This window comes from Canis lupus, chromosome 20 (assembly GCF_011100685.1).
Source record: "Canis lupus familiaris isolate Mischka breed German Shepherd chromosome 20, alternate assembly UU_Cfam_GSD_1.0, whole genome shotgun sequence".
Taxonomy (NCBI): Eukaryota; Metazoa; Chordata; class Mammalia; order Carnivora; family Canidae; genus Canis; species Canis lupus.
In genome coordinates, this window is record NC_049241.1 from 45,942,292 (window position 1) to 45,969,249 (window position 26,958).

At 49.5% G+C, this 26,958-nt stretch overlaps 1 protein-coding gene across 6 annotated transcripts in view; it reads right to left on the minus strand.

Annotated features, from left to right (window-relative positions):
• The window catches only part of MYO9B (myosin IXB), an 89,455-nt gene that overhangs the window by 21,584 nt on the left and 40,913 nt on the right, over positions 1 to 26,958 (minus strand). For 3 of the 6 annotated variants that reach the window (XM_038566929.1, XM_038566930.1, XM_038566928.1), the window contains exons 3-16: positions 21,053 to 21,147; positions 15,145 to 15,207; positions 14,616 to 14,715; positions 14,265 to 14,365; positions 12,304 to 12,433; positions 10,430 to 10,519; positions 8,363 to 8,479; positions 7,888 to 8,022; positions 6,610 to 6,731; positions 4,719 to 4,860; positions 4,236 to 4,440; positions 3,415 to 3,496; positions 2,226 to 2,315; positions 791 to 904 (exon numbers count right to left, since the gene is read on the minus strand). In XM_038566929.1, coding sequence (XP_038422857.1) covers positions 791 to 904; positions 2,226 to 2,315; positions 3,415 to 3,496; positions 4,236 to 4,440; positions 4,719 to 4,860; positions 6,610 to 6,731; positions 7,888 to 8,022; positions 8,363 to 8,479; positions 10,430 to 10,519; positions 12,304 to 12,433; positions 14,265 to 14,365; positions 14,616 to 14,715; positions 15,145 to 15,207; positions 21,053 to 21,147 — 1,586 coding nt within the window. Of the gene's footprint in view, positions 1 to 790; positions 905 to 1,950; positions 1,966 to 2,225; positions 2,316 to 3,414; positions 3,497 to 4,235; positions 4,441 to 4,718; positions 4,861 to 6,609; positions 6,732 to 7,887; positions 8,023 to 8,362; positions 8,480 to 10,429; positions 10,520 to 12,303; positions 12,434 to 14,264; positions 14,366 to 14,615; positions 14,716 to 15,144; positions 15,208 to 21,052; positions 21,148 to 26,958 lie in introns of all 6 variants that reach the window. The other 3 variants (XM_038566931.1, XM_038566933.1, XM_038566932.1) reach the window with 3 other exon arrangements.

Genomic DNA, 26,958 nt, shown 5'->3' on the forward strand with positions numbered 1-26,958 from the left:
GTGGGGCTCAATCCCAGGACCCTGCCTGAGCTGAAGGCAGATGCTTAACCAACTGAGCCACCCAGGTGCCCTGTCATGTTCTATCTTAATCCACGTGAAGAAGAATAAGGCATAATAAAAATGAATTTGAAAACCGTTCTCTTGTGGACGCAAGCTTTGCTCTTGGCCGGCCTGAGCCCTGAGTGGCTACGAGTGCCCCCATCGGCCGAGGCTGCTGCCCACTGGGTGCGATGCAAGTCATCACCCTCGCTTTGCAGACAGAAGCTGGAAAGCTCAGAGCACTCAGGCCACATGATAAGTTAGTTAGCGAGAGTGAGACCAGGTCCAAACCTGGTTTGTGTGGCTTCTGGGCCCTTCCCACCATATCGCACTGCCGTCCACACAAAGCAGGGCCATGGATGTGCAAGAAATTGGATGCCCTACTTTCGACAGCTTCTTTATAAGCTCACGGTGGCAAGGAGTAGGGGTGGTAGTGGTGAAGCAAGCCTTGCTCTGCATGTTTAGGGAAAGAAAAAGAGATGCTTTGTGGAAGGAGCGTTCCTGTGAAGCCGTGCTGGCCACTGGGGAGCTGGCAAGGATTTGGGCCACAGGGTAGACACTGGGGCAGGAGTGTTACGAGGGCCATTTAGCAAAGGTTGGCATAAGAATGGAACCACAAGACAGCACGTTTGTAGCGGCCAATTCAGCATTACGGGAAGCCCGCAGCCAGGGTCCTGGGAGCCGGGGAGGCGGTCGTTGCACTTGTTGCGGGGGGGTTGGGGGGAGGTGCCACAGCCTTGGGGGGACTCACAGGATGAAGGTGCGGGGTTTCTGGAGCCGACTGAGGGACTGGAGAAGCCTACGGGGGTCCTCACCCTGCCAGGGCAATCCTTTGATGGTCTTGATGATTTGGTCATGCAAATCGCTGAGAGTGGGGTGGGGTAGGGGGTGCAGTGACAGGGAGAAGACCAAGTTAGAGCAGCAGGCCCGCCACCTTGGGGTCCCCAGCACGGTCGGGACCATCCCCAGGCCACTGGAGCCAAAACATGCAGCTGGAGAGTCTGCACGCCTGCTGTCTCTCCCTTCTGGACTGAGAGGGGGTTCAGCCAAGAGTGACTGACCACCCCACGGAGGCTCCCCTTTTCTCAGGGAGGGCCAGGGATGCTTCTGCAGAATGGGGTTTGCAACACAGCATCTCAGATCACCAAAAAGGCCTCATATAGAACAGCCTTCTGGACTCTATTATAACAAGCATCGAGGGCTAGACCCGAGGGTACATGTGGGTGTAGCTCATCAGTTTTTCTGGTTGATTCTGTGGCCACGTGTCCATCTCCTTGTTGGCTTCAAGAAAGGCCTCAGGAGGAATGGATGGGAATTCACACAGTGGTCCTCAACCAGGATGATGCTACCCTCCAGGTGATGTCTGGATACATTTTTGGTTGTCATTACTGGGTGGGGAGGGTGCTACTGGCATCGGGTGGGGTGAGAATAGGATGCTGCTCAACACCCTACAGCATGAGGGATGCTCACACAGAGGGTGACCTAGCTCAGCAGTGAGGGTAGGAGACCTTATGGAAGGAGAGCTTTACCCCAAATAATTCAGTCTCCTTCACTGCCTTTTGTTCGATCACTGTGGGTCCCATGGCTGAGCATACGCTCTAAGCCCAAACTTTGGCACTAAAGCGCGAGAACAAGAATGGATCAGAGATAAAAATCAGATGCTATGGAAGGGACTATTCATGAAGGATGTCTAGATGACAAATGTCCTTATGGAACTTCTGGAATTGAGGCAGCAGGGACTGTAGGGTGAGACACGAGGTTCTGGTTTGTGTGTTTCTTTTTAAAAACCCCTCATTCCTATTATTTCAAATACATGTTTAAGCTCAGGGCAGGTGGCCTGGAAAGACCCCGATCGGCAGCCCCTCATCTGTGTCCATGCACCATGCCCAGGGCCTGGAGACCCTCACTTACCTCTGCTCCCTCGCCCTCCAGGGAGGCACAGAGCAAAGACAACAGAAGGGTCATGTTTCACCTCCATACCCTGAGCGGTCAGCACAGTGGCTGGAGCTCTGAACAAGGCCTATGACTTCAACACACACCCACCGCCCCTGGCCCAGTGGGCCCTGGTATCCCCAGCCTGCCGCTCCCGCTCCTGGCCCTGGACGCCACGCTGAGCGCCTGGGGATGGCAGCTCCTCTTGATGTGCCTCCCTGGTCTTGGGTTCGAAGGCCCTTGCTTCTACTTACTTCTTGCTTTCATAGAAAGCAATGATGTCCTCAAAAGCGTTAATATCGAACTCCTCAGAGCCGTCAAATGAGAAATCTAGCATTGAGCAGCTGAAAGGGAGAATCTGTATAAACTAAACACGCTCCTGGAGTGGGACCCGCAGCCTAGGGGCCAGGCCCTGGGGAGACTGACATCACTCCAGCCAATGTGGCCCCAGGTCCACATTCAGTCCTTGTAGGGTGGGAATACACAAGCAAATCAAGAGATGCTTTCTTTTTCTCTTGCCCCCTTTTGGGTGAAAAAGCAGATTAAAAAAAAAATGCACCTCTTAAAAAACAGGGAAACGACACATGAAATCACTTATGGATGGTCACTTACCTAGGTGCTAACACTATACCGCCATGTATACAATGTTTATGAATCTCTTGAAGTTTTTACTATGAAGGGCTCAAAAATAAAATGACCTTTTCAAGTTTAAATATTTACTAACTTGCTCCTTGGGAATCTGGGGTACTGAGGAAGAAGCTGGGAACTTGGCTGCCACAGAGCATTGGCATGTGCCTCCCCAACTGTGAACACACCTCTCCTGGCCTGTCTGTCTCAGCTGGTCCCTTTTTAATACAGCCTGTCTGGCCCTCTCAAGATATCAGAAGTGTCCCTCCTCTAGCTTTGTCACTGCCTTGGATGTCTGTCCAGTGTGGCACATGCTGCCCACTTTCATACCCAGGGCAAACAGGGATATGTAGAAGGCCCTCGGTCATTGCCAGGGTGGCCACAAAATACCCTCATCATATTGTGTGCAATGAGGCATATTTTATCTCCGACAGCAAATAAAGTAACTCAGCCTATCTGCTCTCGACCACTCTGCCCAGGCTAAGGGAGAAAGTGCTCTTAAATTAAGCCTGTTGCTCGGTGCAACTAGTTAGTGGCTCCTTGGCCTCACCTGCCAATGGCCCTGAAAAGAATCTTTTGTAAAGTGAGCCGTCCAGCATCTCCCTAAAGCAGATGATGCACCGAGGCCTGCCTTCTGTGTGCAGAAAAGCGGCAACCAGATGCCATTTGTTTCTGGGTCCTTTGGATTCAAGTGGTTGCCGGGTTCCTTATTCAGGTCAACCCCAACCTGGTTCGAGGGTGTAGGATTTCTGGCATTGTTTTAAACAATACTGCTGTCTACCAGCCTTGGTTTGGACAAATCAAGGTCTCGCTCACCGGTACAGTTTTTCCGATGGGGTGCTGGCTCCTCTCTGCAGGTCTCCTAGGTGACCGTGGGTGCCAGGGCTGCCCATACCGGCTGTGGACACAGAGCACATGGAGTTGGAGGCGAGGGTTGCCTGGGGTCTTGGAGGCTTTGTCTTTGCCACAGAGGCTTTGGCTTTGATCCTGACTTGAACTCATTAAAAAAACACACACAAAAAGTCTGATGCTCAAATTTGGACACAGCCGGGAACTGTGAAGTGTTCGATTCCTCCCTAAGCAGCATTATTTATTCCTACTTTTCATGAAGGCTTTATCTCCTTGGTCCTGCTTTTAATGAAGGCCCTTGGTAAAATGGAGCCCCGTAGCTGGTATCTGGAGCCAAGCTCCTGTGGACAGTCACTCAGCTGTTCTGGGCCTCAGGCTATCTTTTTTTTTTTTTTTTAAAGATTTTATTTATTTATTAATGAGAGACAGAGAGAGAGAGGGGCAGAGACACAGGTAGAGGGAGAAGCAGGCTCCAAGCAGGGAGCCCACGCGGACTCAGTCCCAGGGCTCCAGGATCAGGCCCTGGGCCGAAGGCGGTGCTAAACCGCTAAGCCACTGCAGCTGCCCTCAGGCTATCTTTATAGCAACACAGGAGCATGTCTTTCTGCCTTGTGAGGATGAGGAGAGTATATTATATACCCTGGTACAGAAATTCTGTTTGGGATGATCAAAGTTCTGTGAGACAGGTGGTGGTTACGCGACACGGTGAAGGTGCTAAACGCCACAGAAATATACGCTTTGAAGTGGACTGAGTATTCCCCCTTGACGGTGACAAGTGGGCCCCATACCTGCAGCCTTCTCGGCCCTCTCGGCCCGCAGTTGCCCGGCCTCCCGGAGCACGGCCATGGCCCGGATGGCGGCCCGGAGCACAGCCCAGCGGAACACGGCCACAGGATCCATGCCAATGAGCTCCCGCACATAGGAGCTGTCGCTGCCCCGCAGGAGGGCCACGATGTCTGGCCGCATGTAGTCCATGTTCTTTTCTCGGAAGTCCTGGTGGGGGAACGGAGGTGGGTGGTCACTTGCCAGTGACTGCCAAGGTCCTGGGAGCCAGCATGCAATGGTTGCTGGTGGGGTGGGACCCATCTCAACAACACAGAGGGGGGTCCCATCCCTAGGGTCTTTGATAGTAAGAGCCAGAGATGTAGGGCTGGGTCTGAGGGCTATTAGTAAAAGGGATGGCTGGAGGTAAGGGGCCTTGGGGGCATCTACCTTTCCTGCCTTTCCTGCCTCCCACCCTGGACTGATGATGGCAACGGACACACACATACCTTGATCTGATATTTCACTTTCCCTGCAAAGTGCTGAATGATGAATGCTGGCTCCATGACGGGGGTGCCAAGGAAGTACCTGTTGTCTTCGTGCTGCTGCTTGAACTTGGCCAGCAGGGTCTGGCTTGTGGCATGGGGGAAGCTGGGGAAGAGGGTTTGGAACTTTTAGCTGCAGGAACAGCGGCGACCACTTGCTCAGCATCTGGTCACAGGCCCTTGGTGGATGAAGCCCGGGCCCTCGTGGCCAATGCAAACATCTGGCACGGGCAAGACTGGGCCCGGGGCCCACTGTGGGCAGCTCCCAGGAATAATCCCAGGAAGGCATGACTCAGGTCTGTGTGTATCTGGACGCTGTGTCTTGGAGGGGGTCTTGCCCTTGCTCCCCTGTTACAGGGAGGGACTGGGAGATGAGGATGGGGCAGGGAGGGCCGAATAAGGGACCCGTTGTACCTGGCTATTTCTGCCTCCCAGGAAGGAAATGCTGCAGTTGGCTTTGGCATACCCTGCCTCTCTGCCCAGCCTCACCACCAATACACACAGAGCAATTTGCCTCTGAATCCCAATGCCAGGCTCTACAGCTTAATGGGGATGGGGTGTGGGGTGGAGGGCAGAAGCTGTAGCTACGAAGCATGCTCTTTCCAGGGCTGGGGAAAGGGTGTGGAACGAGGAACCTGCTCATTCAGTCATTGGGATAAATACCATTTTAATGTGCTATTTTAGAAAATCCAGATCGATGCAAATTAAAAAAAAAAATCTACAAAGAACCAAAATAGCAAGATTTTAAACAAAGACAGATCCAACCCTGCTCAGCCTGGCCATGCCTCACATTCCTCCTCAGGATCCAGCTCTGGGTTTCCTGGAAGTGATGATTTAGTCCTTCCTAGCACCCTGATCGTTCTCTTATCTGAACATTCTCTCCCTGGATCCCAGCTACGAACGGATGTGTCCATGGGCCTGGGTCTGAGGCAGGAGGTGAGCCTGATTCAACCCAGCCCCCTCCCGGGACTTTAGAAGCAGACAAGGGGCTGAAAAAAGGTTGTTGATAGAAAGAGGTGTCCGTGTGCTGATCCTGAGAACCAGTGAAAGTGACCGGATTCAGAAATAGGGTCTTAATGAATATAATTAGTAAAGATGAGGTTATGGAGTTGGGGGGTAGACACTGATCCAGTGGATTGGAATCTTTATAAGAGGAGATGAGACAGAGACAGAAGAGATGGTGATGTGCACACAGAAGGCAGAGACTGGGGTGATGTAGCCACATGCCATGGAATGCTAGGGTCCCCCAGCAGCTGGAAGACGCAAGGAAGGATCATCCTCTAGAGGGAGTGCAGCTCTGCCCACACTTTGATTTCAGCCTAGTGATACTGATTTTCCACTTTGGGCTTCTAGGACCATGAGAGAATACATTTGTTATTTTAAGCTACCTGTGCTTTGTGGTCATTTATTACAGGAGCCACAGGAAATAAATTTGGTGAGTGAATTTCAGTGACTGCCGCAGGGTGGCCAAGCATGAGGCACTTTAGCAACACCTCTTCTAGCCTTCACGGTGTCCTATGGACGAGGGGTGCCAGGCTTAGCAGGAAGTCTGGTGTCTGGGTCTCTGATTCCATGTGTTGCCCTTTGCAAGGATGCACCAACCTCATGCCTAGTTTCGAGACTTGGGCCCCATGTCCCTTTCTTAACAGCTCCAAGGTATGCATGATCCAGATTTATCGCACATGTTAATATCTCCTTGATAAATGCTACATGCACTTTGCTAATGTGAGGTCAGGATTAGTGGCCAAATGAGCGTGACAAACTCAGAAGTTCTTGGGGATGGTTTGGCTTCAGGGTGAGGCTCTGGGGGCTGGGGAATCAGGTTTGTGGGGGGCACTGGGCCGCGGACACTCACTTGCTCTCTTCGTCCAGCAGATAGAAGAGCCCGGTGGGCTTCTTGCTGATGAGATGGATGCAGCCGACATTATCTGTGTAGTCAATGTTGTGCCACGAGATCCCTTCGCTCTGGTACTCCTCCTGCAGGGTTTGGGGGTTAGCTGGTAATTTCACTACCTCAGGGCTATGCTAATATTTACATACCACGTGTCTGTATAAACATATTTATGTATGTACATACATATTTATACATGCATCTGTAAATACCAATACATATTGATGTATCAGTGGAAATATATTCATAATTACATAAAATTATTAATAACAAGAAACAAGAATGTACATGCTTAAATATCTGTCACACGAGATGCTTAAAACCACACTTAACATGTCCCGGGGGCCAGCAAACTTTCTCTGTCAAGGGCCGGATAATAAATACATTAAGCTTTATGAGCTAGAAAGAGTCTTCTCATGATTCTGCTGTCATAGCAGGAAAGAGGCCGCAGATGATATGTAGGCAAGTGGGCGTGGCCATGTGCCACTAAAGGTTTATTTACAAAAACAGGTTGTGGGGTGGGATTGGACCTGTGAGCTGCCATCTGCCGTCCCCTGCTCTAGAACTGCAATGTCCAATAATGTGTGATATAATGCCATGTAGTGCGAGCGACCTGCCTAACTCCAAATTTTCAGTCAGTTAAAAAGGTAAAAAGAAACAAGTGAAATTAACTTTAATAAAAGACTTAATTTAACCTAATATATTCAAAATAGGATCTTGTCAATGTATGATCAATAAAAAAAAATTATCAATGAGGCATTTTATATTCTTTCCCTTTTGCACGATGTGTGTCATCTGCTGTGTCTCACCACTGTCACAGTAACTCAATGCGGTCCGCACTGAGTTACTCAGCAGCCAGAAGGAAAGTTTAATAGTAAAATCAGCTAGATATTTATATAAGCCTATCATTTTTTTTCTGCCTAGATCATCAATGTGAAGAATAACACATGGGTAAAGATGGCTGAGTGCGTAGTGAAGAGACACAGGAGATAGATTATTAAAACGGTTTGCCAAAGCAAATCCTTATGAGGCAGCTCCATTTCTCTCCCATCGGATGGATTTTCACATTTGAGCAGAAAGAAGGTACAAGATTGACCCGTGGACAAAAATATGCCTAGTGTTTGCCCATCCAAGGCCGGGCAGAGGTTTCCCAGACTTTCTCTTCCATAGAGAAAGAGTCCAGGGTTGGGGTCATTCCATACCCTCTCAGGGTGCATGGGCAACAAGATGGCATTTCCTTACCTGTTCTAGTTTGAAAATGTGCTGGTTGAAATAATACTGAAGCTGCTCGTTGGCATAGTTGATGCAGAACTGCTCAAAACTGTTCCGCTCGAAGTCTTCAAATCCGAATATGTCGAGGACCCCAATGGACAAGCACTGGGAATACGGAGAAAACAGTTATCATTGGTGGGTCCTTCCGTGGAAGTGAGCCGTTTGGTTGTGAGGGCTCTGTGCTCTGCTGAACGCTCTGCTGCCACTACCTTGGAATCTATAATATGTGAATGAGGGGTGCTGTGTGTTCACTACGCACAGGATGGGGTGTTAACTACACCCCATCCTGTTCCCTGGGCCTTGGAGAAACTGGCCTCTTTGCTGACACCAACCACAGCCACCTTGGCTCCCGACGTCACAGGCCACCTGCCAAGGACGTGTGACACTAAGGGCCTGGTCTTCCCCAGCTCTGCTTGGTGGAGCAGGCAGGGGTAGGGGCTCTCACCGAGACAGACTCTTCCATGTCTTTCTTGTTGAGGAGGGCGTGGTTGATCCGCAGCACGATCCAGTCGAAGAGAGCACTGTACAGTGACTTGGCCATGGAGTCACGGGCAGTGATAGCCTGTGGGCATAGGATGGGGAGCGTCACACCTTGGCAAGGTGTGCTGCAGTACCCAGAGGTCTGTACTCACGGGAAATTCGAGGGTGTGTTTAAACCCCCAGCTCATTGGACACGGCCGCTCTCACTCTGCACATCACCTTCAGCTTGGAATGCCCCGACACATCGGAGCATGAACTATGCAGCCAGGACTTGGCAGCCTAAGGTTAGCAAAGTCTTTCTCACCAGCCAGCCTGCTCCTCAGAGCAACATGGGGACCATTGAGGATGGAACACGGGTTTAGAGAGGGCACCGGTCAGCCCATGGGGAGAACTAGCCAGGAGGACAAACTAGGTTGAAAGCCAGGTCCCTTACGGTTCTGGGAACATTGTGGAGATGCCATCATGTACATAAAAGCAGTAACAGCTTTTAAATTAAACAAACAAAAAAGGGGATCCCTGAGTGGCTCAGTGGTTGAGCATCTGCCTTCACTTCAGGGCATGATCCTGGAGTCCTGGATCGAGTCCCAGTCAGGCTTCCCGCTGGGAGCCAGCTTCTCCCTCTGCCTATGTCTCTACCTCTCTCTCTCTCTGTGTCTCTTGTGAATAAGTAAAATCTTAAACAAACAAAACAAAACAAAAACGGGGGCACCTGGGTGGCTCAGCTGGTTAAGCATCTGCCTTCGGCTCAGGCATGATCCCAGGGTCCTGGGATCAAGAGGACTCTGCTTCTCCCTCTTCCCCTCCTGCCTGCTTTGTGCTCTCTCACTCTCTCTCAAATAAAGAAATAATAAAACCTAAAAAAAAAAAAAAGGCTTATAGAGGTTAATTTACATATAATAAATTGTTTTTATGTCCTCAGATCTATTGTGACAGATGCACTTGGCTATAATTAAGATCTAGAACACATCTTCTGGTTTTGCCTTTCCCGGGAGGTTGTGGAAATGGGGCCGCAAGGGATATAAAGCCCCACACCTGGTATCTTTCCCTCGGCATCACGCCCCTAAGGGATAGCCAGGCTGTTGGGGTTTCAGGTATCCTGTGGCAACTTTACAGAACATTTCAGGGGACCTTTGCCTGTGGGAGCTCAGAATGTCCATGGTACTTGTTTAAGATACCCAAGCAGCTTCTACCACTAACTAAAATTCCATAAATCCCCACCCAGCCCATGGCTAGGTATTTTCCTGAGGCCATCGAAGTTGCCAGCTGCAAGTCACATTGCTCTTGAGATGTAGAAACGCAAGAAAAACACATCACAAGGAAAACATCCAGGCTGGGGCCAGAGAGAAGCAACTTATCAAGATTCAGGGACCCACTTAATGGTTGTAAAGGTCGTACTCTAGCCTGGGGGGGGTCAACAAACTTGAAGGGCCAGATGGTCTTTGGCATCCTGGCTTGGTTCTGCCAATACAGTAGGAAACCCACAATATTAAAAAAAAAAAAAAAAAAAAAAAAAAAAAAAGAGTGTGGCTGTATGTCAATAAAACTTTATTTACAAAAGCAGGCAGTGGGCTGGATTTGGCCTGTGGGCTGCAAGTGGCCGTCCTCTGCTAATGACAACTGGCATGGAAACACATGTGGCCTCAAGTTCTGGCCCTAGGGCTCAAGTGTGTTGTAAGAGCTGCTCTGTGCTGTGCCTGAGCTCATGTGAAGACAAGAGATACTGTCACAGTTCTTTAAAGACAGGAAGAAGGGGATCCCTGGGTGGCGCAGCGGTTTAGCGCCTGCCTTTGGCCCAGGGCGCGATCCTGGAGACCTGGGATCGAATCCCACGTCGGGCTCCCAGAGCATGGAGCCTGCTTCTCCCTCTGCGTATGTTTCTGCCTCCCTCCTTCTCTCTCTCTGTGACTATCATAAATAAATTAAAAAAAAAAAAAAAAAAAAAAAAAAGGACAGGAAGAAGACTATCCAGGCCGGCTGCTTCTGGAGCCCCCACCCCACCCCGTGCCCTGAAAGAGCCTAGGGCAGTACTCACCTCACTGAGACTGTAGGGAAGGATGAGTTTGTCATTGGCTGTCACCGTTTTTCTTTTGGTCAGGACCTCCACCAAGATTTCTCGCTTCACCTGTGTCAAGGTCAAGGAGGGAGAGAAAGGGGGGAGGGGAGAGAAGGGTTACTGGTGGGGGGGGTCCTCACGTCACTGAGCTAAGGCCTGAAGCCTGAGGAAGGTGAGAAGAGGACCTCCAGCAGCTGCACCAGGGTATGGGCCTAAAGCTCACCCTGTGATGAGTGTTATGCTCAGTATGTTTCCCAATGATCATACCCACTGGCTCGGTCAATGGCCTGGGAGTATGGCCACATAGAACTGGGTGTCACTGTGGGTCTATGTGCTGCCTGCCTTTATGGATGATGCTGTTAGAGTAGGTTCCTGGCCTGTTTCTTCCTAACTGCCAAGCCCCCTCCACAAGCTACAGGTAGTCAGAGTAGGGGCAGGGGAAGCTGCCCCAAACTCCTGGCAGATGTGTATACTCATCCACATGAACACAACAGAAGCTGGACTCTTGCAACCAGGCACATATTCCTTAAGAAAAGCCATAGATGCAATGTAAACTTAGGAAACAGAAAGATGAGGGCTCTTGAGTGGCTGGCTCAGTGGTTGAGCATCTGGCTTTGGCTCATGTTGTGATCCCAGGGTCCTCAAGTCCTGCATCAGGGTCCCCGCAGGGAGTCTGCTTCTCCCTCTGCCTGTGTCTCTGCCTCTCTGTGTCTCTCATGAATAAATAAATAAAACCTTAAAAAAAAAAAAAAAGACGAGGGCAGGACTTTTCAGATATGGCACCACTGGGGGCTGGATCATTCTTTGCTATGGGGAAGCTGTTCGGTGCATTATATGAGGTTAAGCAGAATCCCTGGCCTCATGCACTAGAGGACAGTAGCCCCTCGGAGTTGTGACAAGCCACAAATGCCTCCAGACACTGCCCAGTGCCCCTAGGGGTTAAGTGCCAGTGGATAAGGGGATGGCAGGTTCAATGAGCAAATGACCTCGCTGATCAAAGTATGGTTTTGTTTTTTGTTTTTTTATTTTTATTTTTTTCAAAGTATGGTTTTGAAGGGCCTTTCACATGAGGGGCTGAGAGGGGAGGCAGCCATGCTCAGGAAGGAGTCCTTCAGAAATGAGGAAGGGATGGGATGCCCTGAGGGCATTACGCTAAGTGAAATAAATCAGACAAGAGTAAGACAGAGTAAAACAAATACTGTATGATCTCACTTGTATGTGGAATCTGAAAAAAAAAAAAAAAAAAAAAAAAAACAACAAAAAACCCCCCAAAAAAATCCACCTAGAAAAAAAACCCAAAACCCCCCAAACTAAACTAAGCTTGACAGATACAGAGAACAAATTGGTGGTTGCCAGGGTCAGGAGACAGGGATTGGTAAGGTGGGTAATAAAGAGGTTCAGAAGGAATGGACTTCCAGTTATAAAATAAAGAAGTCCTGAAAACGTAATGTCTAGCAGGGGAACTTTAGTTAAGAATACTGTGTGGCATAAACGAAAGTCACTAAGAGGGTAGATCTTTAAAGTTCTCTTCACTAGAAAAAACTGATTCTGTAATCATGTGTGGTGACAGATGTTAACGGGACTTACTGTAGTCATCATTTTGCAATACATACGAATACCGGATTGTTATGTTGTAATGTTGAAACATAATACTGTATGACAATTATACCTCAATTTAAAGAAAAGACAGAAAAAGAGAAACAAGGAAGAGGTGTTGCACAGATGGTGGTGGTGGGGTAGGGTGGGGCAGCAGTGTGGAAGCAGGCAGAAAGGCCCTGGTTTATTGAAGTGCGGCCAAGGCAGGAGGTTCTGGGTCCTTGCTGGCCACGGAGGCTGGGTGCAAAGGGCAGTACCTTCAGGAGCTGTGACAGCGTGTCCAGCACCTCGGGGGGCCCGACCTCCAGGCCTTCGTCTCGGCCTGTAGCTCTCTTCTTGTACGTGACGTTGCCCAAGTACAGGATGGCTGAGAGGACGGAAAAAATCCTGTGAGAGCAAAGGAGCCTAGGTTGGAGTGGTTTCCAGAGTCATAAGGCAACAGAATCTTCCAGCCAGTTGGGCTGAATTTGTACAACCAGCCAAGTTCAGTCGGACACATGAAATTTAAAAAAGGTCCAATCTCACTGTTGCAGACCCTCTGTGGAATGTGACTTTGTAGACCAATGGCTCACCTGGGGGTTGTTTGTTTGTTTATTTATTTGGTGGGGCGTGGGTGCTTAAATATTTTTTTATGGAAGTCTAATGTGTGTGAAAAAAAAAAAATCCCCCAACCATGCATAAAAAACAGGCAAAAAGGGGAGCCCTAGTGGCGCAGCGGTTTAGCGCCGCCTGCAGCCTGTGGTGTGATACTGGAGACCTGGGATCGAGTCCCACGTCAGGCTCCCTGCATGGAGCCTGCTTCTCCCTCTGCCTGTGTCTCTGCCTCCCTCTCCCTCTCTCTCTCTGAATAAATAAATAAATAAATCTTAAAAAAAAAAAAAAAAAACCACAGGCAAAAAAAAAAAAAAAAAAAAAAGAAAGAAAGCAAAAAATTCTTAAGTGTGGAGTTTGATAAATTGTCACAAAATATACACCTCCTTGTAACTAGCACTTAGAGCAAGAGACAGAACATTCCAGGCACTGAAAGCCACCCCAGCTCCTGCAGAGGAATGGCTGTCCTCATGTCCTAATGCTATCTGAGAATTTGATGTCCATGAAATCATATGTACTTGTATCTGGCCTAGTACTGGAAGACCGTGATATGGGGGTGCTATGCGTGTTACTATGTATTGTCCAATTTGGTCATACTCAATGCTATATAGTCCAGCATTTCTTAGCCTCAGCCCTGCTGACACATGGGGCTGGATCATTTTTTGCTGTGGAGGGCTGTCCAGTGCACTAGGGGACACTATCCCTGGCCCCTGCCAACTAGCTGCCAGAAGCAGTGTCCTTCCTCCCCCTCACGCAGTGTGATCATCAAAAATGTCTCTCGACGTGGCCAGCGGCCCCGTGGGGTTAGAGCTGGCCCCAGGTGAGCACCACTGCTATGTGTGGAGTCCAGTGAATGGCAATCTACAGTCCATTCTTGTATAGTGTCTTTGCTAAGAATGGCTCTTCAGTTTTTAGAGGGTAGTTAAAAAACAAAACAAAACAAAACAAAAAAACACAGACCACGGAACAATGACCGTTTGGCCCTCCACGCGGAAGATTTTACTATCTGGCCCTTCACAGAAAGTTTGCCAATCTCTGCATGATATATAGATGTTTAGTTATTGAATTCCTGCTGGTGAGCATTTGTCTTGCGGGGGGGGGGGGGTATTCCAACTTTTTGAGGCTGTTAATAACAAGGCTGCCGTGTGCAAGTCTTCAAGTCAGCACAAGCACACATTGCTTTGGGCACATAAAGGTCTAGTAGAAACTGCCAACAGTGTTCCAAGGGGGCTGGCCTGATCTGTGCCCTCCCAGAAGTGGGCAGTGGTTCCCTCTGGGTATACTGAACTCATCGGGCAGGTGTGGCAAGTTCCCTGGGGTGGCTTTCCAAAAAATTAAAAAAATTTTTAATTGTGGTAAAACACACATCATGTAAAATTTACCATCGTAACCATTTTCAGGTATTAAGGACATCTGCACTGCTGGGTAAAAGCCCTGGGGTTTTACATCTCCCAGTGACTAATGACGAGTCCCTTTCCACATGCTAGCTGCCATCGGGCTGCCCTTATTAGTATCTGGGTTCCCTCTGGGGTGTTAGCCAGGTCTCAGGGAGTAGCCTTAGGTAAAGATGGGGAGGGGTAGGGGTGTCCACACGGGAGAAGGCAGGAGGGCTGGGCTGCCTACTTACTGCTTCTTGGTGGCAGGGAGGAAGCCCACCATCTCCATGGCCTGCTTGAGTCTCTCAAAGTCATGCTTCAGGTCTTCTCCATCTTCGATCTTCAAGTTATGCTGAAAAACAAAGTTGGGAGCACTCTGGGCGTTTCTGGGCCAGCAAGGGTGGCGTGCAAGAGTGATTTTGGCTGGGACTGGTGGGGCAGGGCTCAGGACACAGGGAATGAATGGGCCCCTTTATGCCGCCTCCTTGGAGTCGGTCTGGGGGCCAGAGAGGGCCCAGGCAGACAGCCTCTGACCTCCTGGCGTGTAAACAGCCCATGGGGAACAGAGGCAGCGTTTGTGGCCGCGGCTCGGGGCTGTTTACCTGGTTGAGGTAGAAATAATCTTCAGGCTGCTTGAGCTGAAATTCTTGACGCTCTTCCTCGCTGACGCCAAGTAACAAATAATAAAACACGTGGTAGTTCCTGTGGGTCAAAAGGAGGAGAAAAAATTCATTTTTGGAGGCCAAGCAACGGCTACTCTTCAAACCACTACTAATATTGCTTTGGGGACCACACCAGGGAGGAAAAAAAAAACCACACACCTCAAATATGTACCAATTTGAGACAATAAGTTGATTCTTATGATGTCTTAAAAGGAAAACTAAACCGTGAGCTTCTCCGGTGAGGAGATGTCTGGGGATGAGGGGTATTACTCTGGGTAAAAGCCTGGGTAGGCACAAAAATAAGCACAAGAAGGTGGTTTAGGAGGTATGAGTTGCAAAGCTTGCAGCCACAGAGCAGCCTTGCTCCTGGGAGATTGGCCACCATCTCCCATAGGGCTAGGACACCTGCTTCACTCCTTTGTGGGGAAGAAGGCAGATGTGGTGGGTCACTGAGGAAATTTCCTCCTACCTCTCATCCTTCTCTTGAGAGACGAGGCGAGACTTTTCAAGCAGGTATTTTTCAACAACAGCCCTGTTATTAAAAGGAAGATGAGTAAAATGTTACATTTTGATAGTTTTCTAGAACAGAGTAATTTGTCACAATAAAGCCAGCTGAGGATTAATTTCCTTTGACACAAGGTAAACACAGGTACCTAAATCACCCTTTAGAAATACAATCATCCTGGGGCACCTGGGTGGCTCGTTGGTTAAGCATCTGCCTTTGGCTCATGCTGGCCTGGGATGGAGCCCCGCGCCAGGCTCCCTGCTCAGCAAGGAGTCTGCTTCTGCCCCTCCCTCTCATGCTCTCTCTCTCTCACTTTCTGTCTCAAATAAATAACTAAAATCTTAAAAAAAAAAAAAATCATCCTAAATATCACAGTCAATCTAAATGTGGCAAATATAATCAATCTAAGTGGTCATAAATATAACTACCCTAAATGTCATGTATATAATCAATCACCCCCAAGTGTCGCCTTGTCTTATGACTGCCATCCATAAAAATAAGGAACCTGGAGGGGATCCCTGGGTGGCGCAGCGGTTTAGCACCTGCCTTTGGCCCAGGGCGCGATCCTGGAGACCCGGGGTCGAATCCCACGTCGGGCTCCCGGTGCATGGAGCCTGCTTCTCCCTCTGCCTATGTCTCTGCCTCTCTCTCTCTCTCTCTCTCTCTGTGACTATCATAAATAAATAAAAATTAAAAAAAAAAAGAAAAGGAACCTGGATTGGCCACTTCTGCTCGCCAGACCAGATACGAGTTGATCACTGTTCAGAAGCTTAAGAAGCACCCTGGGGTACCCCCCTCAGGCAGCGGGAACTGGGGCAACTGTACCCATGTGTTCACGGACAACAGGGGAAGGTCGCCCTCTGCATTCACCACCTCCTCAGCCTTTAAATGCTTTTCCCGTTAAAAATCCAAGATAATAGGTTCATTTTTTATTTTTTTTAAAGATTTTATTTATTTATTTGAGAGGGAGACCAAGTGAGCTTTGGGGGTGGGAGGACAGAAGGAGAGGTCTCCCTGCTGAGCAGGGAGGCCAACATGGGGGCTGATCCCAGGACCCTGGGATCAAGATCTGAGCTGAAGAAGGCACTTAACCAACTAGGGCATCCAGGCACCCCTCTATTTTTTTTATAACTTCTTTATTGATATAAACTGCACATATTTAATATAGGCAACGTGGTGAGTCTTTTTTTTTTTTTTTAAGATTTTATTTATTTATTCATGACAGACACAGAGAGAGAGAGGCAGACACAGGCAGAGGGAGAAGCAGGCTCCATGTAGGGAGCCTGATGTGAGACTCGATCCCGGGTCTCCAGGATCAGGCCCTGGGCTGAAGGCAGCGCCAAACCGTTGGGTCACTGGGCTGCCCACGTGGTGAGTCTTGACTGGGTACTTTCCTATTTTGTTCCACCAGCTTTACAAGCTGTCACTGATGCACAGTAAGCTAGAAGTGTGTGAACTGATGAGTTGTGACACATGCAGGCACCTGTGTACCTACCACCATGACCCAGTTTCCTGGGCCCTTAGTCAACCCTCCCTGCCTCTCAACCCCAAGCAGCCACTGATTAGCCCCACCATAGATTAGTTTGCATTGTCTAGAATTTTAAAGAAATACAATCCTTCGGTATATATATATTGTGTCTGCCTTGTCACTCAGCCCAGTGACTCTGAGATTCAGCCCCATTGCAGCATGTATCAGAGCTTCACGCCACAATGTGTTACCCATTCATTAGCTGACGGACATTTGATGGTCAGGCGTCCATGAGGCTGTGTGGGCTCTGGGGCAGGGCCCAGGGACCTCTACAGCTATACTCTCAATGTTAGCAGTAGTAAGGACTATTCTCAGCACTGTTTTGTAGGGATTAAATGCCCTGAATCCTTTCACCCTGGGGGTGGACACTGTGGCTCCAACTGAAAGATGAGATCCTAAAATTGAAGAGGCCACCTGCCACCTGCTGCCTAGGACCCCCCAGGAGGGAAGTAGCCTAGCAGGGACCCCACCCAGTGGGGCTGGAGGGGCTGGTCATTCATGGGTTATACCACCACCACGTGTGGGAGCTGGATAGCTCTGCAGGCTCCCTTCACCTGAGCCCATCCTGTTTTATAGGAAAGGCAGCTGGTACCCGGGGGTAGGGGTAGAGGTGGGTAGGCCTGGGCGACATCCCTGGGCCCCTGGTCCAGGGCTTGCTAGACACCACCTGCCTCTCTCTCCAGGACAGCAGTCGCCTGTCTGCAGACTTGCCTGGGACACATGCAAACAAAACATGCACGGGCGGGTTTCCATGGACTCGGACTGTGTCCTCTCATCTTTCAAACCCATGTTTTTTTTTCTATTCCTTCCCCCAGCTAGTAACTATTTTAGTTGTTGGTGGTTTGTTCTCCTAGGGAGGGAAGCCATATCTGGTTCTAGAATCAGACTCCTGCTGGAAGCTCCACCTGTGGCCAATTCCCTGCGCTGTGTCGGCATAGTGGAGAGGACAGCGACCCCTTACTGGCATTGAGCTGTCATGTGACAATGACAGCCCCTTCCCTTCCCTGATCATTCTTAATGCCAGGACCCTACTGGGGTTTGTAGGGGGCCAGGGATCCCCCGGTACTGAGCCACTGAACCCACAGGAAGACGAGGTCTTGCAAATTGGGGAACTGGAGGAAGACTTGGACTGCCCCTGACCCTTGGCCTCCACAGGAAATGGCATTGAGAAGTGTCACCTCCCCAAAAGCAGAACTGGGTCTGGGCCTGCTCTTCCCCAGCTGGCTGTGACCACTCCCTGGACAGGAAGTGTACCTCCTCATCGAGCGTGGGCAGGCCACATGGTCATGGGCTGAGGTGGGACTTCCTTTCCTGAATCCAAGGCCACAGACAGGACTTTCAAAAGTTGGTCTGTAAGACACAATCACCCGGGACCTCTGGCCCTGAGCTTGATGGGAGCCTGAGGCAGGCAGAACAGGCTGGACCAGTTAGCTGAAGGCCAACACTTGCTGGTACACTGGGTCACATGGTGGCCCCCAGAAGGTATGCCCACTTGGAAGCTGTGAGTTTGACTTTATATGGCAAAAGAGTCTTTGTAGATGTAATTAAGGGAAGGCTCTGGAGATACGAACATCTTCCATGATCAGAGTGGACCCTAAATCCAGGGACAAAGTCCTAAGAAGAAGAACACTGAGTGATGCAGAGAAGACCACGTGATGATGGAAGCTGAGATTGGGGTGATGTGGCCATAAGCCAAGGAAGGCCTGGAGTCACCAGAAGCTGCCAGAGGGCACAAAGAATCCTCTCTTGGAGGCTGTGGAAGGAATGCTGTCCTCCCTACATATTGATTTCAGGCTTTCAACCTTCAATGCTGTGAGACAAGAAATTCCTCCTGCCTTGAGCCCCCCAGTTTGTGGCACTTTTTTATGGAAGCCATAGGACACCAGAGACCACACAGAGGAGCAAGCTGGGAGCAAAGCTCCAGTCTGACCCATGGCTGCAGAGCCATCCCTGGACCCGGGAAAACATGAAGTAGCCTCCTGGCATCTCTGCTCCCATGAGGGAGTTTCCAGGATTGTAGATGGGGTATGATTCTGTGTCATCTGCCCAAGAAGGTACTCTGGGCAACTCCTGCTGGTCAGACGCCCTGCAACAGGGGTAGGCGGTGGCCATGTCTATGCAGATGCCCAGCAGCACTGAGTGATGGGGGGGATCACTGGATGGTCTATGGGCTGAGGGGACAAAGCACAATTGCCATTTATTGGGGATTTCTCACTCATACCACCGCCCGCTGGAGCCTGGGCAGAGAGGCCTGAGGGTTCAAGAAAATAATATCCTGATTCGAGAGAAACAACATTCCTATTTGTGTCTTGAATATACATTGTCATTTGAAATGATCATGAGTCAGGTTAGATGAACAGAAGACCTACATACTCTGGATTCAATCTCCTGCCACTCAAGGACTTCTCCATTCCTGAAATGCCCGAGCCTTCTCCAGGCTCTGTTGCTCGGGTCTCCCCACATGGAACATTTGGGCTACTCAGAGCATCACCTGGAACCGGTGTAAATCCTGCTGCCACGGCAAACCCTTGCACCAGAATGTAGAGGCAGGGATCATCCCCTTGAGTAACCTTGGACTGTGCCAAGGTGCCTTTTTTTTTTTTTTTTAACTGTGAAAGAGTTTTATTGATTCATAAGATTTCTGATTATTAAAAAAAAGTACCCCCCAAAAATACCCAAAACATTATGCAGTATTAAATCACAATTACATTTTTTAACCAACTGTAACTACTCAGAATATATACTTAAAAAAAAAATATTTTGGGGCAGCCCTGGTGGAGCAGCTGTTTAGCGCCGCCTGCAGCCTGGGCTGTGGTCCTGGAGACCCAGGATTGAGTCCCACGTCAGGCTCCCTGCATGGAGCCTGCTTCTCCCTCTGCCTGTGTCTCTGCCTCTCTCTCTCTCTAAAATAAATAAATAAATAAATAAATAAATAAATAAATAAATAAATAAATAAATTTATTTTTAAAAATCCTTAAAAATATATTTTATTTATTTATGAGAGAGAGAGAGAGAGAGAGAGAGAGGGGCAGAGACATAGGCAGAGAAAGAAGCAGGCTCCATGCAGAAAGCCTGATGTGGGACTTGATCCTGGGACTCTAGGATCACGCCCTGGGTCGAAGGCAGGCACTCAACCTCTGAGGCACCCAGGCATCCTGAAAAAATATTTTTTTTAAAGAGAAAGAAATGCTATAGCACCGAATTCTGATATGACCTTATGACTTAAATACTATGACAAAATAGATAATTCCTGAAAACATTAGTTTATTGCACAAAGCTGCCAGACATTCATAAGCATAATCACTGCGCAGAGTGATGAAAACAATTTGAACGTTATATATTTAGTTGAAGTAATTGTGCTTCCACCTAAGGAAATTACATTTCTGCCACAAAAATGTTGATCTGTTTTAACTTTCACCAGACAATCAACTTCACAATTCAGTTACCACCTTTCCATCCACCCATCTACCTAATCCATTCATCCATCCACCCATCCATGAATTCATCAATCTACAAATTCATCCATCTATGAATTTTCCCACCTAGCAACGAATCTATCCATCCACCCACCCACCCGATCCATTAAATTTATTCATCTATGTACCTACCCACCCACAAATCCATCCATCTACCCACCCACCCATGAATTCATCCATCCATCCACTCACGAATCCATCCATTTATCCAGCCACCCACCCACCCACCCACTTAACCTATGAATCTATCCATCTGTCCACCTACCTACTTCATGAATCTATCCATCCATCCACCCATCTAGCCAATGAATGCATACATCCAACCATCCATCTATCAACCCATCCTTCCTCCCTCCTTCCTATCCACCTACCCACCTTCTTCCCACCTACCCACCTTCCTTCAGTACTTCCCTGGACAACCACTTTAATTTGCTACCCAGTATTACGTCTTTCCCTAACTACAGAGGCACATGTTTGGCAAATGCCACAGTCTATATCAGCTCTGCCTATGGCATCCCCAGATCCACTGAATTTGAAACCTCATCAAGTCCAAGACATAGGTTGGTGTGTCCTTGCCTGTTCTTGGAAAGCTCCACCATGCATCTTCAGTTGTGGTACTTGCTTCTTGGGCACCTCGGCCCACGCTCGATGACCTGGGGACAGAAGTCCCGCTCCTCCCACACCTATGCTTCCCACTTTGACCCACAGCTCAGATCTTCACATCAATGACTTAAAATAAAACCACACTTGCTTCCCTGTACGGCTCACAAGTGCCTGCAGAGCCACATTTCCACACTGAGCTCCCAGGCTGACTCCTCCTCACAGGGATGCCCAGGACCCTAGCCTGAGGCCAGTGGCACCAACTCACCCTCTCACGATGCCACTCTCCAGGTAGTTGACCTGGATGAACTTCCCAAATCGGCTGGAATTGTTGTTGTGGGCCGTTTTGGCATTTCCGAAAGCCTGTGAGAAAAGCAAAAGCAGATTTTCAGATGGTGAGGATGAAATTTCTACACACCGCAGCCCGGGGCCTCACATGTCCCTCTGGGCATCATGGGCATTCACTTGCCTGAAGTCAGGCAGTGACCCTGATGAGACTGATAAACACAGAGCTTAGTGTAGCCCATGTGTGTTCCAACATACTTACTCTTTACCTCCGTGTTTGGGTTGTGTGAGGGTTCAAGTTTTAAGTCTCAGACATGAAAAAGGCTAATCAACAGCATTCATTTTCAGTTATAATTGTTTATATGGTGAACTCTGGCCCATGGGCTAAATCCAGTCCACTGCTTATTTTTGTACTGCTGGCGAGCCAAGAGTGGTTTTCACATTTGTAAATTGTTAAAAAAAAAAATACACACACAAAAAAACAAAAGGAGTAATATTTCCTGACACATGAAAATTCTATTCACATCTCAGTGTCCATAAATGAAGTTTTACTGGCACACAGCCAGGCCTGTTCATTTATGGATCTTCCATGGCTGCTTTTATACTGCCAACAGCAGAGTAGCCATGATAGAGACATTCTGGCTTACAAGGCTGAAAATATTTACTATCTGGCCCTTTCCAGAAGTGTTTTGCTGAGCCTTGGGCTGCTGTGGGCTCTGGGCCCCCAAAGAATCTGAGGCTGGTTGGGAGGGAGAAGATGTGAAGACAGATTCCATCCTAGAGGGGTCCTGCAATTCTGTGGGATGACAAGCCAGTTCACTGCCAATTTTTTTCATTGGGGTAAAACTGGCATGACATAAAGTTAATCATTTAGAAATAAACAATTCAGGGGCATTTAGTACCTTCACAGTGTTGTGGAACCATCTCCTCTGTCTAGTTCCAGAACATTTCTATCACCCCAAAAGGAGACCCCATCCCCATTAGCTATCACTCCCCATACTCCCTCTTGCCTCCCCCAGCTACTGGCAGCTTTCTGTTGCTATGGATTTGCCAGTTTGGGATATTTCACCAAAGTGGGAGCATACATGATGTGGCCTTCTGTCTTGCTTCCTTCACTCAGCAGGATGCTTTTGGGGTTCATCCTCATTGCAGCATGAATCAGGGCTTTATTTCCAATACTCCATTTCCATACATGGAGTCTGTGACTCTGGGGTCCCCCCTGGGGCCTATGTGCCCACCACCCAGATTAAGACAAAGAACACTTCTTGCCCAGGTTCCTGGGGTGTCCCTTCTCCATGAGGTACCCAACACCACTGAGGGGTGAACAGACAGGGAGAAGGTATGATAAAGCCCTGGGGAAATGCAGGGCAGGGAAGGTGCTGGAGAAAGATGCTGGCAGAGGTGGGAGTGCTGGTGCTGGACAGGTGTGGGGAGAAAATACAGAACTAGTCACAGAGCCTGGTGCTCAGCTGTCCAAGCCCCTGGGGCTCCAGGGGCTGAAGAAGGAGTGACATGGCAGGGGAAGGGGGTGATAACCCACTCACACACAGAAAGGGAAGCTTGGTAGCCACAAGAAGGGCCAATAATGTTCCAGTTTGAGAAGGCTGAGCTGAGTGGGAGGCTGTGTGGGAGGCATGAGGGTAATGGAGAGGGTAATGGAGAGGAAGTGGCACTGTCAAGGTTTGTAGGGGGTTGGGGGCTTCATGTGGGTGTCTGAGGATCCGATGGGGCAGAGGGATGACGGCAAGGAGGGGAGAGATGGCCAGGCTGGCAGGGGATTCAGGAACCAGGAGATGTATGGACACAGAAAGGGATCAGGATTTTCTTAACGGCTTCATTCCACAGGGTAATGAATGCAGGTGATCACTGATCGGAGGTTCTGGTATGGCCATCGGAAGGGAGAAGCCCCATAAAAAAATTTTCTGCTGGGGTTTTTCCTCAAACTTCCTCTGAAACGGCTCCATTCAGCAGAGCTCGGGACCAGGACAGTGGCCTCTAGCTGGCGGAAGGGGTCACAGGACAAGCAACTTCCTGCCCCACTCCCCAGGGGCTCCAGACCCCAGGAATGGGTCCCACTGAAGGATCTGAGGCAACTTGGCCTGGTGGCACAAAGTGGGGGGAAACCTGCTTGGGCAGGGTGGTGGCTGGGTACTTTTGGTGGGGAGTGGGCTCTGTGTGGCCTCATGGGGCAGAACCCAATCTGAGGAGAAGTGTTCCCGAGTCAGACGGTGGCCACGGAGCCCCCTTCTCTTCTTCACGAATACTTCCTTAGGACCTGTGCACTGCCAGGTTTTGAAAGACTTTGGAGAGTTGGATTAAACACAGGGGCTCCTCTGCCAGTGGGAACGGCCACATCCTGATGTGTGTGACTGAGCTACTGGCCAGTGGCTGGGTGACAAGAGTTGGGGGCTAGGCCTGGGCCTGCCTGTTCTCCCAAGTGCCTATAGAACCCAGCGCTGGATCCCCAGCTTTGGCACTGCTGATCCTAGGGGCTGGATCAATTTCTGTGCTGGGGCCGTTCTGGGCCCTGTGGGGTACTGAGCAGCGTCCCTGGGCTCACCTGCCAGAGGCCAGCGGCGTGTGACAGCCAGAAATGTTTCCAGAGCCGACTGCATTGCTGAAAAGCACTGCTATCTACAGACGGAGGCAAAAGGGGTAAAGGGGTTTGCAGGGTTGGGTGGTCAAGGGCTCTGCAGGCCCTTCATCCTATTGTGAGGACCCCCATGTGCACAATAGGCCTGAGGAGTCCTGGGAGGAAGAAAACTGTCTTTCTAGATTTAAACTTTTTTTTTTTTTTAATTTTTATTTATTTATGATAGTCACAGAGAGAGAGAGAGAGAGAGGCGCAGAGACACAGGCAGAGGGAGAAGCAGGCTCCATGCACCGGGAGCCCGATGTGGGATTCGATCCCGGGTCTCCAGGATCGCGCCCTGGGCCAAAGGCAGGCGCCAAACCGCTGCGCCACCCAGGGATCCCCCTTTCTAGGTTTAATCTCTGTTTTCCCCTAAGTTCAGCCTTGGAACGTTTTTTTTTTTTTTTTTTTTTTTTTATTTAGAGTAAAGCCCATGGACTCTTGAAGTTCTGCTCTGGGATCGGCAGGCAACAGGTCCATTTCCTCCTTTCCTACAAGGCTCACGAGACCCTGCAGGGTGCCATCTGAGCTGAGGACAGGCCCAGGCCCTCCCCCTGCTCCAAACTAAAATAAACCCCGAGAGCAAGCCCGCCTGCCTAACTATGAGCAGATGGTGAAGTGATGCCGGAGCCTGTGTGGGCTCCTTCCCCAGGGAACAGGCCTCTTTCTGTGCTGGGGCCTTTGCAGCATCCAGGTTTGCAGAGGCCCCCCAGCAATGTGCACACACATCCCAAAGACCCACAGCAGTCCCCCTTCTGAACTCGGGACAAGTCTCTGTGGGATTTCTAAGGAAACAGTCAGGGCTAGTGTCCTGGGGACCAAAAGAGGGAAAGTCTTCAGGATGTGAGGGCCCACCAGCCTCATGCAGCCTGGGCTTTGGGGGGGGGGGGCAGTGACCTCATGCGTCTGGTATGCGGTTTCAGCACACTGCGACTTTTCAAAGCCAGTCTAAAAATATCCGGTTGCTGCTATTATATGTCCAGGAGGAGGAAATGCTGGCCTGGCGCTCACAGCCAGGGGAGCTATTATGTAGCTGCTCCTGGGGCTGGATGGGTACATGCATGGCCTCGGAGAACATGAGAGCACAAGGGAGGATGGTGTGCCCAGTGATCATGTGGGGCCAGGGGTGGACAGGAGGAGGAAGCGGGATCCAGGCGCCAGCCATGATGCGATGTAATCTGGCATTGGAGCTGCAGAGGCCACATGTTAATGCTGTCTTCCCACTAGGCCAGAAAACCCACAGCACTGGCAAAATGCAATGAGAGAGGCCTTTACTTTCTTGGAAACACTTTTCTCTTCTTATATAACATAAAGTACACATTTCTGACATAGGTTGCCCAATTTGAAAAAAAAAAAATCATGATATAAGAGAAAAAAAAACAACCATAAAGAGACAACTCTAGTTCAAACTTCTCCAGGCAAGGTTTCTAGATAAAACTAAACGAAGAAACAACACACCTGCTCTTCCTCTGATGGGGCAGATGATGCATGGCCCCCCCATTCTGCCAAGGATGACAAGAGCTGGGGGACCTCGGACTTTCTTCCAACTGTCCTTGTCTTTGAGGCTTTTCTTTTGGGAAATTCAAAAAGTTCTCTCAATTTAGAGAAATTGAGGTTGAGCATCTTACTTGGCCAGAAATTTTAGAAGATGCATTTTCTGTCTCAACAGGATGCCTCTGATCTTGGCTGAAATGCACAGTAAACATTTTAGGAAAAATGGTGGTAGCATCATCACAGAATGACCAGGTGTGATGGGGCTTCTGACTTGCTTTTTGTTTTTGTTTTTTTTTAATTTGTTTTTTTGCTTCTACTCCTCTGAGAGACAGGAGTGTTATTCCCATTTCATATGGGGAAACTGAGGCACAGAGAAGCCCACTGACTTCCTTAAAGTCTGACAGCAGGCAAGCAGTTGATATGACTGCGTCTGAACCCAGTGTCCTTGCTCCCAGCCCTTCTCCATGCATTGGCTCCTCAGTCCCCACTGCCTGGGCTCCTTCTTCAGACCTGTTCTCAGTGCCTGGACTCAGGCAAGTGGGCCTGGGATCTTTCGGGGTGCCTGCCCTGGCTCAGGCTGTTCACCTTGGGCCCGGCGACCAGGCAGATAGATGGACTACTCCTGCGCCCTTTCTGAGCTCACATCGGCTGTCTTGTGCATCCCCCACAAAAACCAAACAAGCCTTGATGGACTGCATCAGGCAAACTGTTTTGCTTTCAGATTTCAGACCCTGAAAGCCCCACGGGATGGGCTCACAAAGGCAAATGCACTTGCCTAACTCTCAAGTTGACAGGTGAGCCCCAAGTTGGGATTCCCCTATGGAGAAGTGCCCCAGCCTCACCGCCCCAGATGGCTGTCCTTCCAGCCAGGCTGAAGTGGTGGCCTAATCCAAGATAATTCCGTTGCCCCCAGATTTACCTGTGGCTATCCTTTCTCAGAAGGAGGTTCTGGTCATTCTAATGGCTCTGTCTTGTTTGCAGGTTCAGCCTTCTCTGTTTTCCTGACCTCATAGCCATAGGGACCCCACTTCCCAAGCGTTTGTGAGGCTTTGGTGCATGTGGTCTTATTCACTCAATCATTTGGCCATTGTCCATCTATCTGTCCGTCCGTCCATCCATCCATCCATCCATCCATCCATCCATCCATCCACTTGACAACAATTTACTTTTTGGCTGCTGTGTGCCTGGCACTGTTGTAGCCTCAGAGAGCCCCCTGCATGGTGGGACTCTGAAGGGGAGGCCCTGCATCCCAGGGGATCTCCTTGGCCATGGATCGAGTGTCACCACCACTAGGAGCCCTCCAGTTGGCCCAAGCAGGGTAGGTTGCCCACCATCTTCTGGGGCCTTGATGCTGCCCCTTCCTCTGCAATGCCACCTCTGGGTGAAACCTCTGCCCCTGCCTCAGACCACATACCACATACCACATGGGACTTCCAGATCACTCGCGTCCAAGCCCAGACTGGGTATATGGAGATGGGGGAGTGACTGGTGTTGCAGGGACGGGCTGCCATTGGAAAAAGAACATTAGTATAAATTAGGCAGCAATGGAGCTTAAAGATGGGGCCAAATGGTTGTTGGCCAAGCATTGCAAGGCCAATGGTTGCTGGCCTACAGGAGCTGGCTCATTCTAGTCATGGGAGGTGGTGGGGAGAACACAACACTGGGAGCAAGTGAAGTTGGCATCAGCATGCTGGAACCAGCCTGATTTTTCTCCAGAGTATTCTCCACGTTTCAAGGATACTTTCCTATGTGAAACAGCACTT